The sequence below is a fragment of the Lampris incognitus genome, chromosome 2 (assembly GCF_029633865.1).
Source record: "Lampris incognitus isolate fLamInc1 chromosome 2, fLamInc1.hap2, whole genome shotgun sequence".
Classification (NCBI taxonomy): Eukaryota; Metazoa; Chordata; class Actinopteri; order Lampriformes; family Lampridae; genus Lampris; species Lampris incognitus.
Window position 1 is genome coordinate 21,290,805 of NC_079212.1, and position 19,721 is coordinate 21,310,525.

The 19,721-nt window shown below is 46.9% G+C and overlaps 1 protein-coding gene across 1 annotated transcript; it reads right to left on the minus strand.

Annotated features, from left to right (window-relative positions):
• Positions 1–332: 332 nt before the first annotated feature.
• idh3g (isocitrate dehydrogenase (NAD(+)) 3 non-catalytic subunit gamma) lies at positions 333–15,649 on the minus strand. Its single transcript, XM_056273419.1, has 13 exons — positions 15,569–15,649; positions 15,259–15,306; positions 14,821–14,832; positions 14,454–14,551; positions 13,605–13,720; positions 13,416–13,476; positions 13,023–13,155; positions 11,657–11,790; positions 11,373–11,475; positions 11,107–11,253; positions 10,892–10,986; positions 10,694–10,754; positions 333–4,509 (listed from the first exon to the last, which is right to left on the minus strand). Exons 1-13 carry the CDS (start codon positions 15,647–15,649, stop codon positions 4,408–4,410), a joined length of 1,191 nt encoding a protein of 396 aa, XP_056129394.1. The 3' UTR covers positions 333–4,407.
• Positions 15,650–19,721: the final 4,072 nt, after the last annotated feature.

Genomic DNA, 19,721 nt, shown 5'->3' on the forward strand with positions numbered 1-19,721 from the left:
TGGATGTGTGAAACTGTAAAAAAAAAAGATTGTACTTTACTATAGCAGGATAATATCTATCCTCAATAGAAGAAGCAAAAATAGTACTTTTTAATTAAGTAGGCGTGAAGAACCAAATAAGGCTGGCTCAATCTAAGGGATAAAAAATTCCTGTTTGATGAATGCTTTTTGGAGATTACTTCAACAGCTCATACTGTTTCCTCCTATTATAGTTTTCATAACACATAAAATCATTTAGTACAGACCTTATGATAAAACTAGCATTTCTAAATGGTTTGGCTGAAAATATGTGGTGAAATATGCCTGTACTAAGCAAGGAATTACACGGATACTTCATTGATCATTTTATTTCGCATATTCATTGTCCACAGTTCTAAGTAATATGGGTCTTTTAATGTCCAGATTCAACAGCTCTTGCTATAATGGATTTTGACTCAAAAGATAACAAAATATCCCTGTGATCTGAGCCAATATGTAATTGAAAATTGAGCTCAATAGATAATTATTATGGCACAAACAGAAAAACTTAACTGGCATCTGATATACAATTTTGGTTTTCTTCACTGATACAGTATAAAAGAAGCTGCTGCTTAACCAATAGCAAGGTAAACCAGATAATTTGTGGGCACATAAGAAAGAACAGGGTCTAACAGGTAACAATGTTAAAATTACAGTAACTCAAAAACATTAAGGCAAAATTACATCTGTGCATTTGGGTTAAATGAAAAGAATGGCACATTACTTAATCTTAACATTTGATATTCACAGATAATCCACATAGACTGCATAGTGGATCGTGGAATAAGTGAGCAGTTGATAAGCTGACTTAATACAAAGTATGGAGTAGACCCATATGCGCATGGCTTCGTTGTTTATATTTTGGTTTACTCTTAAACCCAGCCACTGGGGATGCAAAAGCCAGTGCATTTTTAGTGCCAGTCTCAAGCCAGGATAAATGGGGAGGGTTGTGTCAGGAAGGGCATCCAGCGTAAAACCTTTGCCGAATCAAATATGTGGATCATAAATCAGATTTCCATACTGGATAGGTGGAGGCCCGGGTTACCCACGACCGCCACCGGTACTATTGGCCAGCCAGGTGCCGGTGGAAACTATGCTACTGTTGGGTGAAGGAGAAGGAGAGGGGGAAGTCTTGTCCAGAGGCAGCGGGGGAGGAGGAAAGGTAAGAGTGTGGAGGTGAGAGTCAGAACTCCTGGCTGATATGATGGCGAGAACAAAGGTAGGTATACTGTGTGTGCAAGAGACCAGGTGGAAGGGGAGTAAGGCCAGGAGCATTGGAGGTGGGTTCAAACTCTTCTACCATGGTGAGGATGGGAGGAGCAATGGGGTAGGGGTAATTCTGAAGAAAGAGTATGTCAAGAGTGTGTTGGAGGTAAAGAGAATGTCGGACAGAGTGATGAATATGAAGTTGGAAATCGAAGGTGTGTTGATGAATGTTATCAGTGCATATGTGCAAAAGTTGGGTGTGAGATGGAAGAGAAAGAAGAATTCTGGAGTGAGTTGGATGAAGTGGTGAAGGGTGTACCCAAGGAGGAGAGAGTGATGATTGGAGCGGACTTAAATGGGCATGTTGGTGAAGGGAACAGAGGTAATAAGGAGGTGATGGGTAGGTATGGTGTCAAGGAGAGAAATGTGGAAGGACAGATGGTGGTGAATTTTGCGAAAAGGATGGAAATGGCTGTAGTGAATACATATTTCAAGAAGAGAGAGGAACACAGGGCGATATACAAGAGTGGAGGAAAGTGCACACAGGTGGACTATATCTTATGTAGAAGGCACAATCTGATAGGGATTGGAGACAGCAAGGCGGTGACAGGGGAGAACGTAGCTAGGCAGCATCGGATGGTGGTCTGTAGGATGACTTTGGAGACCCAGAAGAGGAAGAGAGTGAAGGCAGAGCCAAGGATAAAACAGTGGAAGATGAAGAAGGAAGACTGTTGTGTGGAGTTCAGGGAGGAGTTAAGACAGGCATTGGGTGGTAGTGAAGAGTTGCCAGATGGCTGAGCAACCACTGCAGAAACAGTGAGGGAGACAGCTGGAGGGTACTTGGTATGTCATCTGGACAGAGGAAGGAAGAAAAGGAGACTTGGTGGTGGAATGAGGATGTACAGCAAAGTATACAGAGAAAGAGGCTGGCAAAGAAGAACAGGGATAGTCAAAGAGCTGTATAAAGTAGACAGAAGTACAGCGATGCGGCATAAAGCAAAGAGAGAGGTGGCAAAGGCAAAGGAAAAGGCATATGGTGAGTTGTATGAGGTTAGACACGAAGGAAGGAGAAAAGGACTTGTACCAATTGGCTAGACAGAGGGACTGAGCTGGGAAGGATGTGCAGCAGGTTAGGGCGATCAAGGATAGAGATGGAAATGTGCTGACAAGTGAGAAGAGTGTGTTGAGAAGGTGGAAGGAGTACTTTGAGGGGCTGATGAATGAGGAAAATGAGAGCGAGAGAGAAGGTTTGATGATGTGGGGATAGTGAATCAGGAAGTACGGTGAATTAGCAAGGAGAAAGTGAGGGTAGCTATGAAGAGGATGAAGAGTGGAAAGGCAGTTGGTCCAGATGACATAGCTGTGGAGGCATGGAGGTGTTTAAGAGAGATGGCAGTGGGGTTTTTAAATAGATTGTTTAACACAACCTTGGAAAGTGAGAGGATGCCTGCGGAGTGAAGAAGAAGCATACTGGTACAGCTTTTCAAGAATAAGGGTGATGTGCAGAGCTGTAGCAACTACATAGGTATAAAGTTGATCCGCTACAGCATGAAGATATGGGAAATAGTGGAAGTTAGGTTAAGAGAAGTGACGATTAGTGAGCAGCAGTATGGTTTCATGCCACAAAAGCACTACAGATGCGATGTTTGCTTGAGAATGTTGATGGAGAATTTATAGAGAAGGTCAGAAAGAGTTACATTGTGTCTTTGTGGACTTAGAGAAAGCATACGACAGGGTGCCGAGAGAGGGTGTGTGGTATTGTATGAGGAAGTCGGGAGTGACAGAGAAGTATGTAGGAGTGGGGCAAAATATGTATGGGGGAAGTGTGACAGTGGTGAGGTGTGCGGTTGGAATGACAGATGGGTTAGAAGTGGAGGTGGGATTACATTAAGGATCGGCCCTGAGCCCTTTCTTGTTTGCAATGGTGATGGACAGGTTGACGAACAAGATCAGGCAGGAGTCTCTGTGGAGTCTATGATGTTCGCCAATGACCTTGTGATCTGTAGCAAGAGTAGGGTGCAGGTTGAGCAGAGCCTGGAGAGGTGGAGGCATGCACTGGAGAGAGGAGGAATGAAAGTCAGTAGAAGCAAGACGGAATATGTATGTGTGAATGAGAGGGAGGACAGCGGAATGGTAAGGATGTAAGGAGTAGAGGTGATGAAGGTGGAGTCGTTTAACTAGTCGGGATCAACTGCTCAAAGTAACAGGGAGTGCGGAAGAGAAGTGAAGGAGAGAGTGCAGGCAGGATGGAGTGGGTGGAAAAGAGTGTCAGGAGTGATTTGCAACGGAAGGGTACCAGCAAGAGTTAAGGGGAAGGTTTAAAAGATGGTAGTGAGACCAGCTATGTTGTATGGTTTGGAGGCAGTGGCACTGATGAAAAGACAGGAGGAGGAGCTGGAGGTGGTGGAGTTGAGGATATTAAGATTTTCATTGGGAGTGATGAAGAAGGACAGGATTAGGAATGAGTATATTAGAGGGACAGCTCAGGTTGGACGGTTTGGAGACAAAGCAAGCGAGGCAAGATTGAGATGGTTTGGACATGTGTAGAGGAGAGATGCTGGGTATACTGGGAGAAGGATGCTGAATATGGAGCTGGCAGGGAAGAGGAAAAGAGGAAGGCCAAAGAGGAGGTTTATGGATGTGGTGAGGGAGGATATGCATGTGGCTGGCATGACAGAGGAAGATGCAGAGGACAGGAAGAGATGGAAATGGATGATCCGCTGTGGCGACCCCTAAAGGGAGCAGCCGAATGTAGTAGTAGTAGTTTCAATTTACTCTTACATGCTGTGTCACTCTTGGACACTCAATGCTAAGGAATCAGCCAGGTTTTTCCCAAAATTCAAAAAAGATATCATTTATAAAAAGAAACTTGTGTTAAGTAACTTGTGTTAAATAAATACAGGGTAGGATATCAGAGGACAGTATATGAGGCTCACACATGAGAGGGGAAAAAAGGTATCTTGTACAGTGAACTGGTCAAGTGTGAACATACACATGCACACAAAATAATAAAACAGCCATTCTGTTATCAATATAAACCATTACTATAGAGACAGACATGCATGGACACTCTCTTTCACGATGTACAGCTGTCCTTGATACAGACACCTATCCAAACACACACTTACAATAAGTGAGTGTTTGAGTCCTCCTCAGCAGTGGTGTTCAGGGTCACTCTGGGGTTTAGAGCTCAGAGGTGAGCTGTCCTTTACTCTGGATGATTCTCATGACAGACTGAACCACCTCTGATGTGGTGCCCTGTCCCCCGAGGTCAGCTGTATGCAGCTGCAAGAAAACAGAAGACAAAGATGTACACCGTACACTTTTTTTTTCTTTTGCCCATTTTTCTCCCCGATTGTACTTGGCCAATTACCCCACTCTTTCGAGCCATCGCGGTCGCTGCTCCACCCCCTCTGCCGATCCGGGGGGGAGGGGCTGCAGACTACCACATGCCTCCTCCGATACGTGTGGAGTCACCAGCCGCTTCTTTTCACCTGACAGTCAGGAGTTTCGCCAGGGGGACGTAGCGCATGGGAGGATCACGCTATTCCCCCCAGTTACCCCCTCCGCCCCTGAACAGGCGCTCCGACCGATTAGAGGAGGCGCTAGTGCAGCGACCAGGACACATACCCACATCCGGCTTCCCACCCGCAGACACAGCCAATTGTGTCTGTAGGGACGCCTCACCAAGCCGGAGGGCTCGTCCGGGATTTGAACCCGGGACCTCGCGCACCCCAAGCGAGAATCATCCCCCTAGCCAAATCCCAGACAAGCCCCCATTTGTTACATCCCTCGGTCTGGTGAGGGACAACAACTAGTGCACTGGGTAACAGTGAGGTGAGGATGCAACACAGTGAGACAGGTAAATGTGTATAAATATAATGAAATATAAATATTTATTAACTTAAACACCATGACAGGACAAGGGATCCGAGCTGCAACGGCTTGATCGGCAGCTTAGCCATAGCATCGGACCTCATCCACTTCGGCACGAAGCTCCGCCACCAGGACCAACACCATGGCAGAGGACGAAGGGAGTTTAGGTCCTCCCTATTCCCTCTTATCTGGGACATGACCACTCGCCAACATTTGGTTGCCAATTGTGAGGCGTTAAAATGTTAAGCGGCAGAACCACAGGCGGTCGTGTCCCAGATAAGAGGTAATAGGGAGGACCTAAACCAGCCCCAGAAGCAGGAGGTGAAAATTGCACACCTCGAGTCTGCCATCGCTGACCTCACACACCAGTTCCATGCAACGCAGGTTGAGGCGGAGAAGCTTCGTTTGGAGCTGGCGAATCAAAAGAGGAAAGCGCTGGAGCAGCTGAACCTTGTCTGCGCAGAACTCAAAGAAGCCCAGAAGTCCCAGCGGGAGATGAAGCTGCTGCTTGACATGTACCGCTCAGCACCCAAGGAGCAGAGGGACAAAATCCAGCTCATGGCAGCTGAGAAGACCAAGTCAGAGGCAGAGGAGCTGAGACAGAGGCTGAAGGACCTGGAAAAGAGGGAGTGAAGGGAAGGCAAGAAGATGGCTGACGAAGAGGCCCTGAGGAAGATTCGGTCTGTAGAGGAGCAGGTCGACATCCTCAACAAGAAGCTTTCAATAGCGAAACAACAGGAGATGCCTTGCTCAGGGAGATGGATGTGACAGGCCAGGCATTTGAGGTCATGCAGGAGCAAAACATCTGACTGATGCAGCAGCTCAGGGAGAAGGACGAAGCCAACTTCAAACTGAGTGAAGAGGACTATCCTCTTGAATACCAACTTAGGGTTTGTATTTATGGGGGGGGGGGTGTTACGGCCCCAGTGCCGTGTGTTATGTGTGCAATTACCCTCTCGTATAAAAACCTATGGTTTGTTTTTATGGGAGGGCGTGTTACGGCCTCAGTGCCGCGTGTTTGTAATTTTCCCTCTCCAGGTAATGCCCCACCTCCTGTGGAACTGCTGATTGAGCCCAGGTGACCCCAATTCCTCATCAGCTAGGTATATACCTTGGGGAGCGACACCCAACAATGCTAGTGGGCCATTGTTGGCAGCCAGAGTGAGACGGCCAGTGGGCCATTGTTGTCAACCAGAGAGCGAGCTCTTGTGTCAGCACTCTATACTCCTTGAGAAGGAGAGTGAAACCTATGTTAGTGTTCTTGTTTCTTTTGTTTTGGCCTGATCTGAGTTTGTTTTGTTATCTAAGCCTGGACAGTTAGGAGCCAGCATCTTCAGTTGCCTTTTCTTATTGTATATAGGGTTAGTTTTTGTTAATAAATCTATTTGTTTTTACACCTGGTTCCGCCTCCCACCTTTCTTATTCCCCCCGGGACATTTATTTTCTTTGTCACATCCCCTGGACCTTTTTTAACAGTGAACGTAACAGTTGTAGTATTAAAGCTGCATTGAGCGATATTTTCAATGTTTACAGTGAATCACACGACTCCCTGTAACGTGAAAGGATCGCATGCACTGCATATCACTTGCACTGCAAAATATTGCTTACACTGATGATCACACTGACAATCAACACTGTGCAGTTGACAGTTTTCTTTAACCAGACAGGCTTTGCCTTCACTTTTAGCTCATTGTTTAAATTATCCAGCTTAAAGATGGCCCCTCGCCCCCTCTTCTCTGACGCTCACAGAGAGAAGTGTTTTCTACTTGTGAGTTACAAGCAGTGTATTCACGGTTTAAGAGCGTCAGGAGAGGTGTCAGCTTTGTGCTGAATAATGTAAACAAGCTGAATGTGAACAAAGCCCATCTCTGGTGTAGGAAAACTGCCTGGTGTTGATTCTCAGTGTGATTGTAAATGCAGGCTATATTTTTATATCAGTCATGTGACTCACTGTTAATATGGAAAATGTTGCTTGCCGTTTCGTAGCGCTCAATGACAAGACTACAGACTTCTTTTTTTTTTTATTGAGCTCAGGGGAACATAATTCCTCCTATACAACATTGCTCAATGTCAGTAAGCATGAAGTGCAATTCTCTGGCTTTGCTTGAGTGTGAGGATATAATATTGCTCTGCGTTTTTATGCATGCTTGATAACGCAGGTAAGAAAAATCACAGAAAGTTGAATCAGTTCATCTGGACACATACTGAGAAAAAAACATTGCTCTCTCAATAAACGATGTGTCAAGATGAACTGATTCAACTTTCTGTAATATTGCTCTGCATTTTGTGATGCTCTAACCCAGCCACTGAGGATGCACAAGCCATTGCATCCTTAGTGCCGGTCCCAAGCCCGGACAAATGGGGAGGGTTGCGTCAGGAAGGGCATCCGGCGTAAAATCTTTGCCAAATCAAATATGCGGATCATAAATAAGACTTACATACCGGATCGGTCGAGGCCCGGGTTACCAACGACCGCCACTGGTACTGTTAACCAGCAGGGTGTCGGTGGAAACTATGCTACTGTTGGGCGAAGGAGAAGGAGAGGGGGAAAGCATGTCCAGAGGCAGCTAGAGAGGAGGAAGGGTAGGCATGTGGAGGTGAGAGTTGGAACTTTGAATGTTGGCACTATGACTGGTAAAGGGAGAGAGCTGGCTGACATGATGGAAAGAAGAAAGGTAGGCATACTGTGTGTGCAAGAGACCAGGTGGAAGGGGAGTAAGGCCAGGAGTATCGGAGGTGGGTTCAAACTCTTCTACCATGGTGTGAATGGGAGGAGAAATGGGGTAGGGGTAATTCTGAAGGAAGAGTATGTCAAGAGCGTGCTGGAGGTGAAGAGAGTGTCAGACAGAGTGATGAGTATGAAGCTGGAAATTGAAGGTTTATTGCTGAATGTTATCAGCGCATATGCCCCGCAAGTTGGGTGTGAGATGGATGAAAAAGAAGAATTCTGGAATGAGTTGGACGACATGGTGGAGAGGGTACCCAAGGAGGAGAGAGTGGTGATTGGAGCGGACTTCAATGGACATGTTGGTGAAGGGAACAGAGGTGATGAGGAGGTGATGGGAAGGTATGGAGTCAAGAAGAGAAATGTGGAAGGACAGATGGTGGTCGATTTTGCGAAAAGGATGGAAATGGCTGTGGTGAATACATATTTCAAGAAGAGGGAGGAACACAGGGTGACGTACAAGAGTGGAGGAAAGTGCACACAGGTGGACTATATCTTATGTAGAAGGAACCATCTAAAAGGGATTGGAGACTGCAAGGTGGTGACAGGGGAGAGCGTAGCTAGGCAGCATCGGATGGTGGTCTGTAGGATGACTTTGGAGACCAAGAAGAGGAAGCGAGTGAAGACACAGCCGAAGATCAAATGGTGGAAGTTGGAGAAAGAAGACTGTTGTGTGGAGTTCAGGCAGGAGTTAAGACAGGCACTGGGTGGTAGTGAAGAGTTGCCAGATGGCTGGGAAACCACTGCAGAGATAGTGAGGGAGACAGCTAGGAAGGTTCTTGGTGTGTCATCAGGACAGAGGAAGGAAGACAAGGAGACTTGGTGGTGGAATGAGGAAGTACAGCAAATTATACAGAGGAAAAGGTTGGCAAAGAAGAAGTTGGATAGTCAGAGAGATGAAGAAAGTAGACAGGAGTACAAGGAGATGCAGCGTAAAGCAAAGAGAGAGGTGGCAAAGGCAAAGGAAAAGGCGTATGGTGAGTTGTATGACAGATTAGACACTAAGGAAGGAGAAAAGGACTTGTACCGATCGGCTAGACAGAGGGACCAAGCTGCAAAGGATGTGCAGCAAGTTAGGGCGATCAAGGATAGAGATGGAAATGTGCTGACAAGCGAGGAGAGTGTGCTGAGAAGGTGGAAGGAGTACTTTGAGGGGCTGATGAATGAAGAAAATGAGAGAGAGAGAAGGTTGGATGATGTAGGGATAGTGAATCAGGAAGTTCAGCGGATTAGCAAGGAGGAAGTGAGGGCAGCTATGAAGAGGATGAAGAATGGAAAGGCAGTTGGTCCTGATGACATACCTGTGGAGGCATGGAGATGTTTAGGAGAGATGGCAGTGGAGTTTTTAACTAGATTGTTTAACACAATCCTGGAAAGTGAGAGGATGCCTGAGGAGTGGAGAAGAAGCATACTGGTACCGATTTTCAAGAACAAGGGCGATGTGCAGAACTGTAACAACTACAGAGGTATAAAGTTGATCAGCCACAGCATGAAGATTTGGGAAAGAGTAATAGAAGCTAGGTTAAGAGGAGAGGTGACGATCAGCGAGCAGCAGTATGGTTTCATGCCACGAAAGAGCACCACAGATGCGATGTTTGCCTTGAGAATGTTGATTGAGAAGTATAGAGAAGGCCAGAAAGAGTTGCATTGTGTCTTTGTAGATTTAGAGAAAGCTTATGACAGGGTGCCGAGAGAGGAGGTTTGGTATTGTATGAGGAAGTCAGGAGTTGCAGAGAAGTATGTAGGAGTGGTGCAGGATACGTATGAGGGAAGTGTGAAAATGGTGAGGTGTGCGGTTGGAATGACAGATGGGTTCAAGGTGGAGGTGGGATTACATCAAGGATCGGCTCTTAGCCCTTTCTTGTTTGCAATGGTGATGGACAGGTTGACGGACAAGATCAGGCAGGAGTCTCCATGGACGATGATGTTCGCGGATGACATTGTGATCTGTAGCGAGAGTAGGGTGCAGGTTGAGGAGAGCCTGGAGAGGTGGAGGTATGCACTGGAGAGAAGAGGAATGAAAGTCAGTAGGAGCAAGACAGAATACCTATGCGTGAATGAGAGAGAGGACAGTGGAATGGTCAGGATGCAAGGAGTGGAGGTGACAAAGGCATTTGAGTTTAAATACTTGGGGTCAACTGTCCAAAGTAACGGGGAGTGCAGTAGAGAGGTGAAAAAGAGAGTGCAGGCAGGTTGGAGTGGGTGGAGAAGTGTGTCAGGAGTGATTTGCGACAGAAGGGTATCAGCAAGAGTTAAAGGGAAAGTTTACAAGATGGTTGTGAGACCAGCTATGTTATATGGTTTGGAGACAGTGGCACTGACGAAAAGACAGGAGGCGGAGCTGGAGGTGGCAGAGTTGAAGATGCTAAGATTTTCACTGGGAGTAACGAAGAAGGACAGGATTAGGAACGATTATATTAGAGGGACCGCTCAGGTTGGACGGTTTGGAGACAAAGCAAGAGAGGCAAGATTGAGATGGCTTGGACATGTGTGGAGGAGAGATGCTGAGTATATTGGGAGAAGGATGCTGAATATGGAGCTGCCAGGGAAGAGGAGAAGAGGAAGGCCAAAGAGGAGGTTTATGGATGTGGTGAGGGAAGACATGCAGGTGGCTGGTGTGACAGAGGAAGACGCAGAAGACAGGAAGAAATGGAAACGGATGATCCGCTGTGGCGACCCCTAACGGGAGCAGCCGAAAGTAGTAGTAGTAGTAGTAGTAGTAGATTTTGTGATGCTCTATGGAATATTTGCAAGACATGCCAACGACAACTCTTGTATCTTTTGTCAAACTAGAATGACCAAAAAGCTGTATGGTGCCCTTGTTGGTGTGGGGGGAGGGTGGATCAATGACAGATCAGTAGGACTTACCCTTGCTTCATTCATGGTTTCGAAGACAGCATTACGGATTGAACTGGCATAGTCATAAAGCCTGGAGACATAGATGTGAAAGATTGAATACAGTTGGCTGCATGTGAATTCCAGTATACCAGCAGAAGTAGAGCATTGTTGTCTGTTAACTAATATCAAATAAAAAAATTTTGCGTTGGGGGGGGTCACTGAGCTTACTTGAGGTGGTCGAGCATCATACAGCTGGCAAGCAACATGGCAGTGGGGTTAGCAATGTTCTTATCTGCAATACTCTTCCCAGTGTTCCTTGTGGCCTGCAAGGAAATGGGTGAGGAAAAAAAGTTAGAATAGATCCTACAAGCAAACCTCACCATAGAACTAATCAGACACCCTTGATCAATGTATTAACAATCAGAAAACTGATCATCACTCACCGTTTCAAAGACAGCATAGGCCCGACCATAATTAGCTCCAGGCACCAGGCCAGGTCCTCCCACAAGACCGGCACACACATTACTTACCACATTCCCATACAGATTGGGCATCACCATCACATCAAACTGCTCTGGGTTGGACACCAACTAAAGAAAACCACACAAATGAGGGGAAAGACACAAAGAATGAACATAAAGTTTTGCTGAACATATTCTTTCACTGCGCGATTACTTAAAACAGTAGCCATATCATCTGTTTCTGTCACCTGCATGGTGGTGTTATCCACAATCATGCTGTCAAATGTGATGTCTGGGTAACCAGCAGCCACCTCCTTGCAGCACTGTAGAAACAAACCATCACCAAGCTTCCTGTTGGGGGCAGGGGAGACAGATATATTCAGCATGTATATATGTAATCAAAACATCTAGCTATGACCCATATTACATTGGGTCATGGATGAAATGTCTTTCATGCCAGAGATGGGCTGTACCACAGAGTCCATGATAAGTGTTTACAAATGTCAGATCTGCCTAAATCCCAGAGACTCACATTATGTTGGCCTTGTGCACAGCAGTGACCCTGTGGCGACCTTTCTCCCTGGCCAATTTGAAGGCATAGTCAGCGATCCTGAAAGAGTTGTTCCTGGTGATGATCTTGAGACTCTCCACTACCCCTGATACACTCTACAGACAGAAAGGGAGAGGGTGGGAATTTTGATGGATAAATGAAAAACACTGATGAAGTGGAACACAAAGTAGGGAGAAAAAAACACTGAAAACTACAGTATATAGTAGAGATATATGCCATTGTACAGAGTAGAAATAAGAAAATATGAATAAGGAATGGCCAAAACCTAATACATTGGGTTTAATGTTTATCAAAAATAAAGAGAGTTGCATAGGTGCCTGGTGTGACTCAACCTAGCTTTTCGTCTTTTTTTATTTAACGGCACCTTTAATTCTGGCACTCATTCTAGTAATTCTGCTTTTTTTGCTTGGTTGATTAACTGAATTAATTTGTTACATGTTAGAAAGAAAGAAAAGAAAGCCACTTTATTTTTGTCACTGTACAGTAGTTTGGTTATAATGAAATTTTTCCCATCCTATTGTATAGGAGCAATGGGCAGCAGTGGTGCAGCGCCCGGCGACCAGCATGTGGAGGAAACCCACGGAGACACAGGGAGAACATGCAAACTCCACACAGAAAGGACCTGGGACAGCATGGGGTTCGAACCCAGGATCTTCTTGCTGTGAGGTAACAGTGCTAACCACTAGACCACCGTTTTGGTGGTTTTAGGAGTATGTGGTACCTTATTCCCAATTCCAAAGTGAAATACTAGAAATTAAATCAGAAATGAAGGCGGGGCCAGTGGAGTAGGGGCATAGAGGGAAAGGGGGCTTGTGGAGAAGAGAGTAAGTCCATGTGTTTCTGCAAAGGAATCAATTGTGCGTCTGCTCTTTTTTATTCCCCCCCCCTTTTTTCTCCCCAATTGTATCTGGCCAATTACCCACTCTTCCGAGCAATCCCAGTCGCTGCTCCACCCCTTCTGCCGATCCCGGGAGGGCTGCAGACTACCATACGTCTCCTCCAATACACGTGGCGTCGCCAGCCGCTTCTTTTCACCTGACAATGAGGAGTTTCGCCAGGGGGACGTAGCGCGTGGATCACGCTATTCCCCCCCAGTTCCCCCTCACCCCCGAACAGGCGCCCCGACCGACCAGAGGAGGCGCTAGTGCAGCGACCAGGACACATACCCAAATCCAGCTTCCCACCCGCAGACATAGCCAATTGTTTCTGTAGGACGCCCAACCAAGCCAGAGGTAACACGGGGATCCGATCAGACGATCCCCATGTTGGTAGGCAACGGAATAGACCACTACGCTACCCGCACGCCCGTGCGTCTACTCTTTCTAACCTCATGCTCCAGACTGCTGTACTCTCCCTCTGTGTTCTCCCTGATGATCATGATGTCAATGTTCTTATGGCGAGTCTGGATCCCAGGGAGAGACTTGCAGTGCATCACATTGGCATACAGGTCTAGGCTGGTGCTGCAAGGGTACAAATGCACACACACATGAATACACATGCCGTGCGCGCACACACACACGCACGCACACACACACACACACACACACACACACACACACACACACACACACACACACACACACACACACAGTATTGAGTGTTCTGGTCAACTGACTGTAACACACGACTGAATCACAAAACAGATGTGATCAATTTGCGGGAAAAATAAAACCCAACAAAAGCATTTGTATAGTTATTGAATAACAAATCAAGCCCTTACCGAAGGAGATAATTTCTGGATTTGACAGAAGGCGGCATAGAATGGTTGGTCTCTATATTACCTGTAAAAATAGTTCAATAATATCAACCGACAAAGTCCAACTGAAACGTTTTGCTCACAATTGGGATAATTACTTACTTTACAATAGAATATAAAGGCAACATAAAAAAAACCTCAATGTCCTTTTACCTTTCAGGGCAATTCCGTTGCGGCGGATGGCAGTGATGGCGTTATTAATGTCATCCTCTGTGGCCAAAGAAGAGTTGACCGGCACAACTTCAAAGTCCACTGGCACACAGCTGAACCTATAACATAATGGGACACCACAACATTAGGCTAATCCATAACCTATCTGTGTGTGGTCAATCAGAGTACAGAGGATTACATTTAACTAATAACCATAAATAGATAAGCTCGAAAGAGAGACAGATAGGTGGTCAGGTAGTTTAATGTCTTCCTAGGGAAAACAATCTTTTTCAACACCGGAACACATCACAGACATCATTACATAACAGCTCAAACATAGCAGTATCGTACAAGAAGAGCAAACTTGAAAGATACAAGAGTAATATGACACAAAAGAACACATCCCATCACCATAGCACACAGCTTGTCACATCAGACATGAAGACAAAAGGCTGGCATATCATCAAGTCTATAGCTTTTGGAGTGGGGAGGGTTTGTTTCAGTAGTGATATTGCAGTGGGCATAAAGCGCTTAACAAAGCACACCCTAATAGGGTTGCACAAGGATGTATATTTGCAACCAGACAGGAACAGTGCAAAGTGCTCATGATCTGTGTCATGAGCTACTGTGTTTTCTTAGCAAGTGACGCTAGTAATGATGAGGTTGGAAAATGTGGGTGGAAGCAAGTTTATGATCTGTTGCTCTATGTGTGATCTTTAACAGCTTGTTTTTATTAGTAGTGTTGATCAAATAGAGAAAAAAAACAACATGGTACTATACACGAGAGGGGGCTCAGTAATAATGTAATATAGTAGTAGTAAGAGTTTGGCATTGTCAAAGGAGTCAACAAACCTGAAGACTTCTCTGACATGGTTAAGCAGCTCTGGACCAATTCCATCTCCAGGTATGAGGGTCACTGTGTGTCTACCTCCATACTTAGCAGGAGGGGGCTGAAACAATGACATGCCACAGCAACCACACATTATTAACTGTAATAAACTGAAAATATAGTCCATGGTGAATAGCATCATTGTGGCTATAGTTAGATAGCTAGCTAGGCAAGGGTAAAATCTCCCGGTTGTAAGGCAATAGCATGAATGTACAACTAGATGAATTAAACTTGACTTTTAAAACTGAAGAAGTAACATAAATCTGAGATGAATGTGATGTCTACATGTGTGATGTAGACTAGTGAGTCATGCCAGAGTGGGCTACTTACAATATTTTCTCCCTGTGTGTTGAAGATGAACAGTGGGAAAAACAGGAATGGCAGTAAGTTTGATAGCAAGACAGAATGACCTAAGACATCCAAAGGGAAGCTAAGGCTTAGGTTATTAGCGAGGTGTAACCACTTCTCCCCATGAGTTTGCAATAACAGAAATACATCCACGTTAAAACAGAGTAAAACCGGAAATGTAAGAACAGAATCCAACCCCAAGTTTAGCCATACAGAACAGAAATAAACAGTACAATCACAGACAATTCTCAGGGTAAACTGAGCAGCAGTGATTTATGTTGCATAACTGCACCAGCAATGTTTTAGTGGTGTGAAGATGAGCATGACCCTAAATCAGTTAACATGCTTGCCAAACAGATACAGTTTAGCACATGTTCACTCCAAGAAAAGTTTAACATTCAGATTTTATCTGAAACTCACAGTGAGAGATGACTTCTCTCTAAGACTTGTCAGTGTCGGTCCCAGTAGCTGAAATACAAGAACATTAGGGCAGAAGGACAGAGTTAGGTGCAGTGCCTGAACGATAGGTCTGAACTCTTGCATGAACGAGAGCTAGAGAGAAAAGTCATACGAAAATAAGAAGGCTGCTCGGCGGCGAACTAGTCAGGCTAGCTAACCTAGCAGACCATTCAACTAAATGACCTTGCGTTGAGAAGTAAATGTAACCACTTTGGTACCCCCAAATCAAAGTAAATAAACATGAGTATGGGTGACAGATGTCGTCTCTTACTTTGACCGTATTTCCCAGCCGTCCACCCCAAAGCGGTTTAATAACCTTAGACATGGAAAGCACGGTACAGGGAGCGGCCATCTTGATCTCAAATCAGACTGCACGGTAAAAAAAAAACAAAAAAAAAACGGGTGTGCGTCAGAGATGGAGAAACAGAACGGGCGGATTTTAAATTAAAAAAAAATTTCTTATCTTTGTCCTCTTCGCACAGAGGGGCCGTGCGTGCTTTCAATAGAGCTGTTTAATGACGAGGAATTTGCCAACAGTGGAAATTATAATAACGTACTTGGACAAACCAGGAATTTAGAAACTACAAACTACTAAATTAGGCGTTAAAACACCTGACAGATCACATTACAAACGGAGTGCAAATGCGCAAACCTCAGCCATGAACTGCCAAAATAGACAGCATGTTAAATGTCCCGCCATAGACAAAAACACTCTGGATCATTGCTACACAACATTGTGGCGCGCTGGCGTGAAAGAAGGAGGCAAGAGGCAGAGATCTATTTTTAAATGGCAGCTCCCGTGTGCCGTACACTCTTTTATTTTAGCCCCCAAAAATGGTTGCCGAACAATGGCTTTACCCCTGAGGTCACTTTTAAAAACATCAGTCATGGTTCTGCAATCAGTCAGTCAATACAATGGTCGTCTACCTAGTCCGAGTCAAACCCCCCAAACAAACAACACAACAATAACCAAAATATGAACTAAAGCACAATTTTAACCCGAACATTAACAGTCCCATGAGCCTCTGTGCTCCCCCAGCGCAGGGCCGCGATCAGTCAGAGCGCCTCCTCCTCCGGTCACTACATTGCCCCACCTGAGGGGTCAGTTGTCCTCGAGGACCCAAATGTCCAGGGTGCCATCATTGGCTCATACGCCACATGGGGCTCACAGGCAGCGCAACTGGGGGAGAGGCACACTGACTGGCGCATGGGGTGCCCCAACAACAGGCTGTGCATGGGGGTGATATGGGTAAAGTCTGTCCTGTTGTAGTACCACTATGCACCCCTGGCCAGGCATGTGCACCCAGTACACCACCTCAGACAGCCGGCCCACAACCTCCTGCCAGTGGCTTCGAAGCTTAGGGGAAATCCCCTTCTTGTGAATGGAACAAAACACCCATATCTTGTCCCCTCACGCGAAGGCCTACCTAAGGTAGTGACCCTGGCGCTGGTGGGTGATGACATGCAGCAAAGGGCCCAAGCTGAAGGGCACCTTTTCTGCTGCACTCTGGAGTTGGCCTGGGCCTGGTGGGTGTAGTCGTGGACCACCTGCAGGCGATCCCTCAGTCACCAGAGGTAGTCCATTTCTTTCCCCCCGCCAAGCTCAGGTAGGGCCCCGAACACCAAGTCCACCGGTTTCCGGAGCTCCCACCAAAACATGAGGGCAGCAGAAATGCACTGGTTCGAGTCCTAGACAGCAGTCCAGTAGGACCACAGGACCAGGAGCAGGCAGGTGGCGGTCCCAGTCCCACTGGTGCTGGCTGGTGAGGATGGCAAGCTGGGTGGACAGGGTGTTATTGAACCACTCCACCAGCCCATCACTTTGAGGATAGAGTGGTGTTGTCCTCATCTTTTTCACCCCCAGCCACTGGCAGACCTCACTGAAGACCTGGGACTCGGTTTTGCCCCTGGTTTCTGTGGAGCTCGGCAGGTACTCTGAAGCAGGCGAACATCTCTTCCACCAGCCTCTCCGCTTTTGTGGTAGCGCTCTGATCCAACAGCACATACGCCTCTGGTCACTTTGTGAAGTAGTCCATAGCCATGAGAACATAGCGGTTGCTAGCGTCAGTGATGGGGAAAGGCTCAAGGATGTCCACCCCTACTCGCTCCATTGGGGTCCCCACCAAGTACTGCTGCAGTGGGGCGTGGGAGCACGGGGTTGGTCCCTTCTGGGTGGTGAAGGAGTCGCAGCAGTGCATGTGCAGCTCCATATCTCATCGACAGCCAGGTCAGTAGAACCGCCCCCGGAGGCATTGGAGGGTCTTGGTGTTCCTGTAGTGCCCCGTCCCCACCAAGCCATGGACAATCTGGAGAACCTGGGGACGGAACACACGGCACACCAATAACTGCAAGAGGTCACTCCCTCGTCTGGGAGCTTGCCTACTCTGGTACGCCAACCCGTTGTGGAGCTCGAAGTTGCCCAGTTGAGAGTGGTGGACCTTTACCTCGAGCCCCAGCGCTAACACCTCTGTCCACTTGGGGCGCCGCCCCATCTCCAGCCAGCCCCTCACCAGTACCATGTTCACGTTTGCCTCCTGCTGCTGCTTCAGTTGCTGCGTGGTCAACGGGAACCACCTTTCCTCATTGCTGGCGGTCTGGACGGCCGCCACCATCAGCATCATCTGGCCCTGCTCCCCTTGCCGCTGGAAGTAGCGGCACTTCAATGCCACACAGGGGCAACGGGAGAGCGGGTCGGTGTTGCCATGATGTCGCCCCGCCCAATGCTGGATTTCTTTTTTTGGCATTTTTTCACCTTTATTTGACAGTGCTAGTCGAGAGAGAGAGAGGAAGGGCAGGGGAGAGAAGGGATGACATGCAGCAAAGGGCCCAAGCTGGATCTGAACCCAAGCCGCTGTGGTAAGGACTCAGCCTTATGTGGTACGCGCTCTACCAGGTAAGCCACTGGGGCATCCCTGATTGGCCCACCAAAACTTTCTGTACCTTCAACAACAATAAGCCCTGGTTTCACAGCAAAACTCAGGTAGTCAACATTCATCAGGCCAAAGAGGAAGCCTTCAGGAGTGGAGATAGGATCAGGTACAACCAAGCCAGAAATACACTCACAAAGGAATTCAGAGTAGCAAAAAGGTGCTACACTGAAAAGTTGAAAAACAGGTTGTCTGCCAACATCCCAGCATCAGTCTGGAGAGTTTTGAAAGACACACTGCAGGGAACCATCAACTGGCTGATGATCTAAATGAGTTTTACTGCAGGTTTGATAAGCGCACTTTCACACCCCTCACCCTCTCCGGCCACAACACACAACCAACTGCACCCCCTGACAGCCCCTCTCCACCGACCTCTCACCTGCACTCAGGATCTGTGTTGAGGACAAACACCAGCTCTTCCAGAGACAGAAGACCAGGAAGGCACCAGGCCTGGGTGGTGTGTCACCCCCCTGTCTGAAAGTTTGTGCTGATCAGCTGGCCCCCATTTTCACACTAATCTTCAACAGATCACTAGAGCTGTGGGAGGTCCCCTCCTGCTTCAAAAGCTCCACTATCATCCCAGTCCCCAAGAAACCCCATATCACAGGATTAAATTACTACAGACCCATTGCCCTGTGGTCTGTGGTCAGGAAATCCTTCGAGAGACTGGTGTTGGCCCACCTGAAGGAACTCACAGGCCCCCTGCCCGACCCCCTGCAGTTTGCCTACCGAGCAAAAAGGTCAGTGGAGGATGCAATCAACATGGGATTGTATTACATTTTCCAACACCTTGGCTCCCCGTGGACACACGCAAGGGTCCAGTTTATGGACTTCAGCTCAGTGTTCAACACTATCATCCCAGATATCCTCCACTCCAAACTCACCCAGCTCACAGTACCAGCCCCCATTTGCCAGTGGATTAAAAACTTCATGACAGACAGGAGGCAGCAAGTGAAACTGGGGAAAATCACATCCAGCACACGGACAATCATCACTGGGATGTGTGCTCTCCCCTCGACTCCTCTCCCTCTACACAAATTACTGCATCTCAGGTGACACGTCTGTTAAACTCCTGAAGTTTGTGGACGACACAACCATCATTGGCCTTATCCAGGATGGTGATGAATCTGCATATAGACGGAAGGTTGAACAGCTGGCACTCTGGTGCAGCCATAACAAACGAGCTGAACACGTTCAAAACTGTGGAGATGACAGTGGACTTCAGGATGAGTCCCCTAACACTGCCTCCCCTCACCATACTCAACAGCATGGTATCTGCGGTGAAAACCTACAGATTTCTGGGTTCCACAATCTCTCAGGATCTAAGGTGGGCATCCAACATAGACACAATCATCAAAAAGGTCCAGCAAAGGATATACTTTCTCCGCCAGCTGAGGAAGTTCAACTTGTCTTAGGAACTGCCTATTCAGTTCTACTTTGCAATAATCCATTCTGTTCTCTGTACATCCATCACTGTCTGGTTCAGATCGGCCACCA

Coding starts and splice junctions, on each gene's coding strand:
- idh3g (XM_056273419.1), bottom strand. CDS start 15,649: ATGGCCGCTCCCTGTACCGTGCTTTCCATGTCTAAGGTTATTAAACCG. Junction 13,477..13,604: donor CAACGGAATTGCCCTGAAAG/GTAAAAGGACAT, acceptor CTATTTTTACAG/GTAATATAGAGACCAACCAT. Junction 11,791..13,022: donor ACAGCAGTCTGGAGCATGAG/GTTAGAAAGAGT, acceptor TTCTGTCTGTAG/AGTGTATCAGGGGTAGTGGA.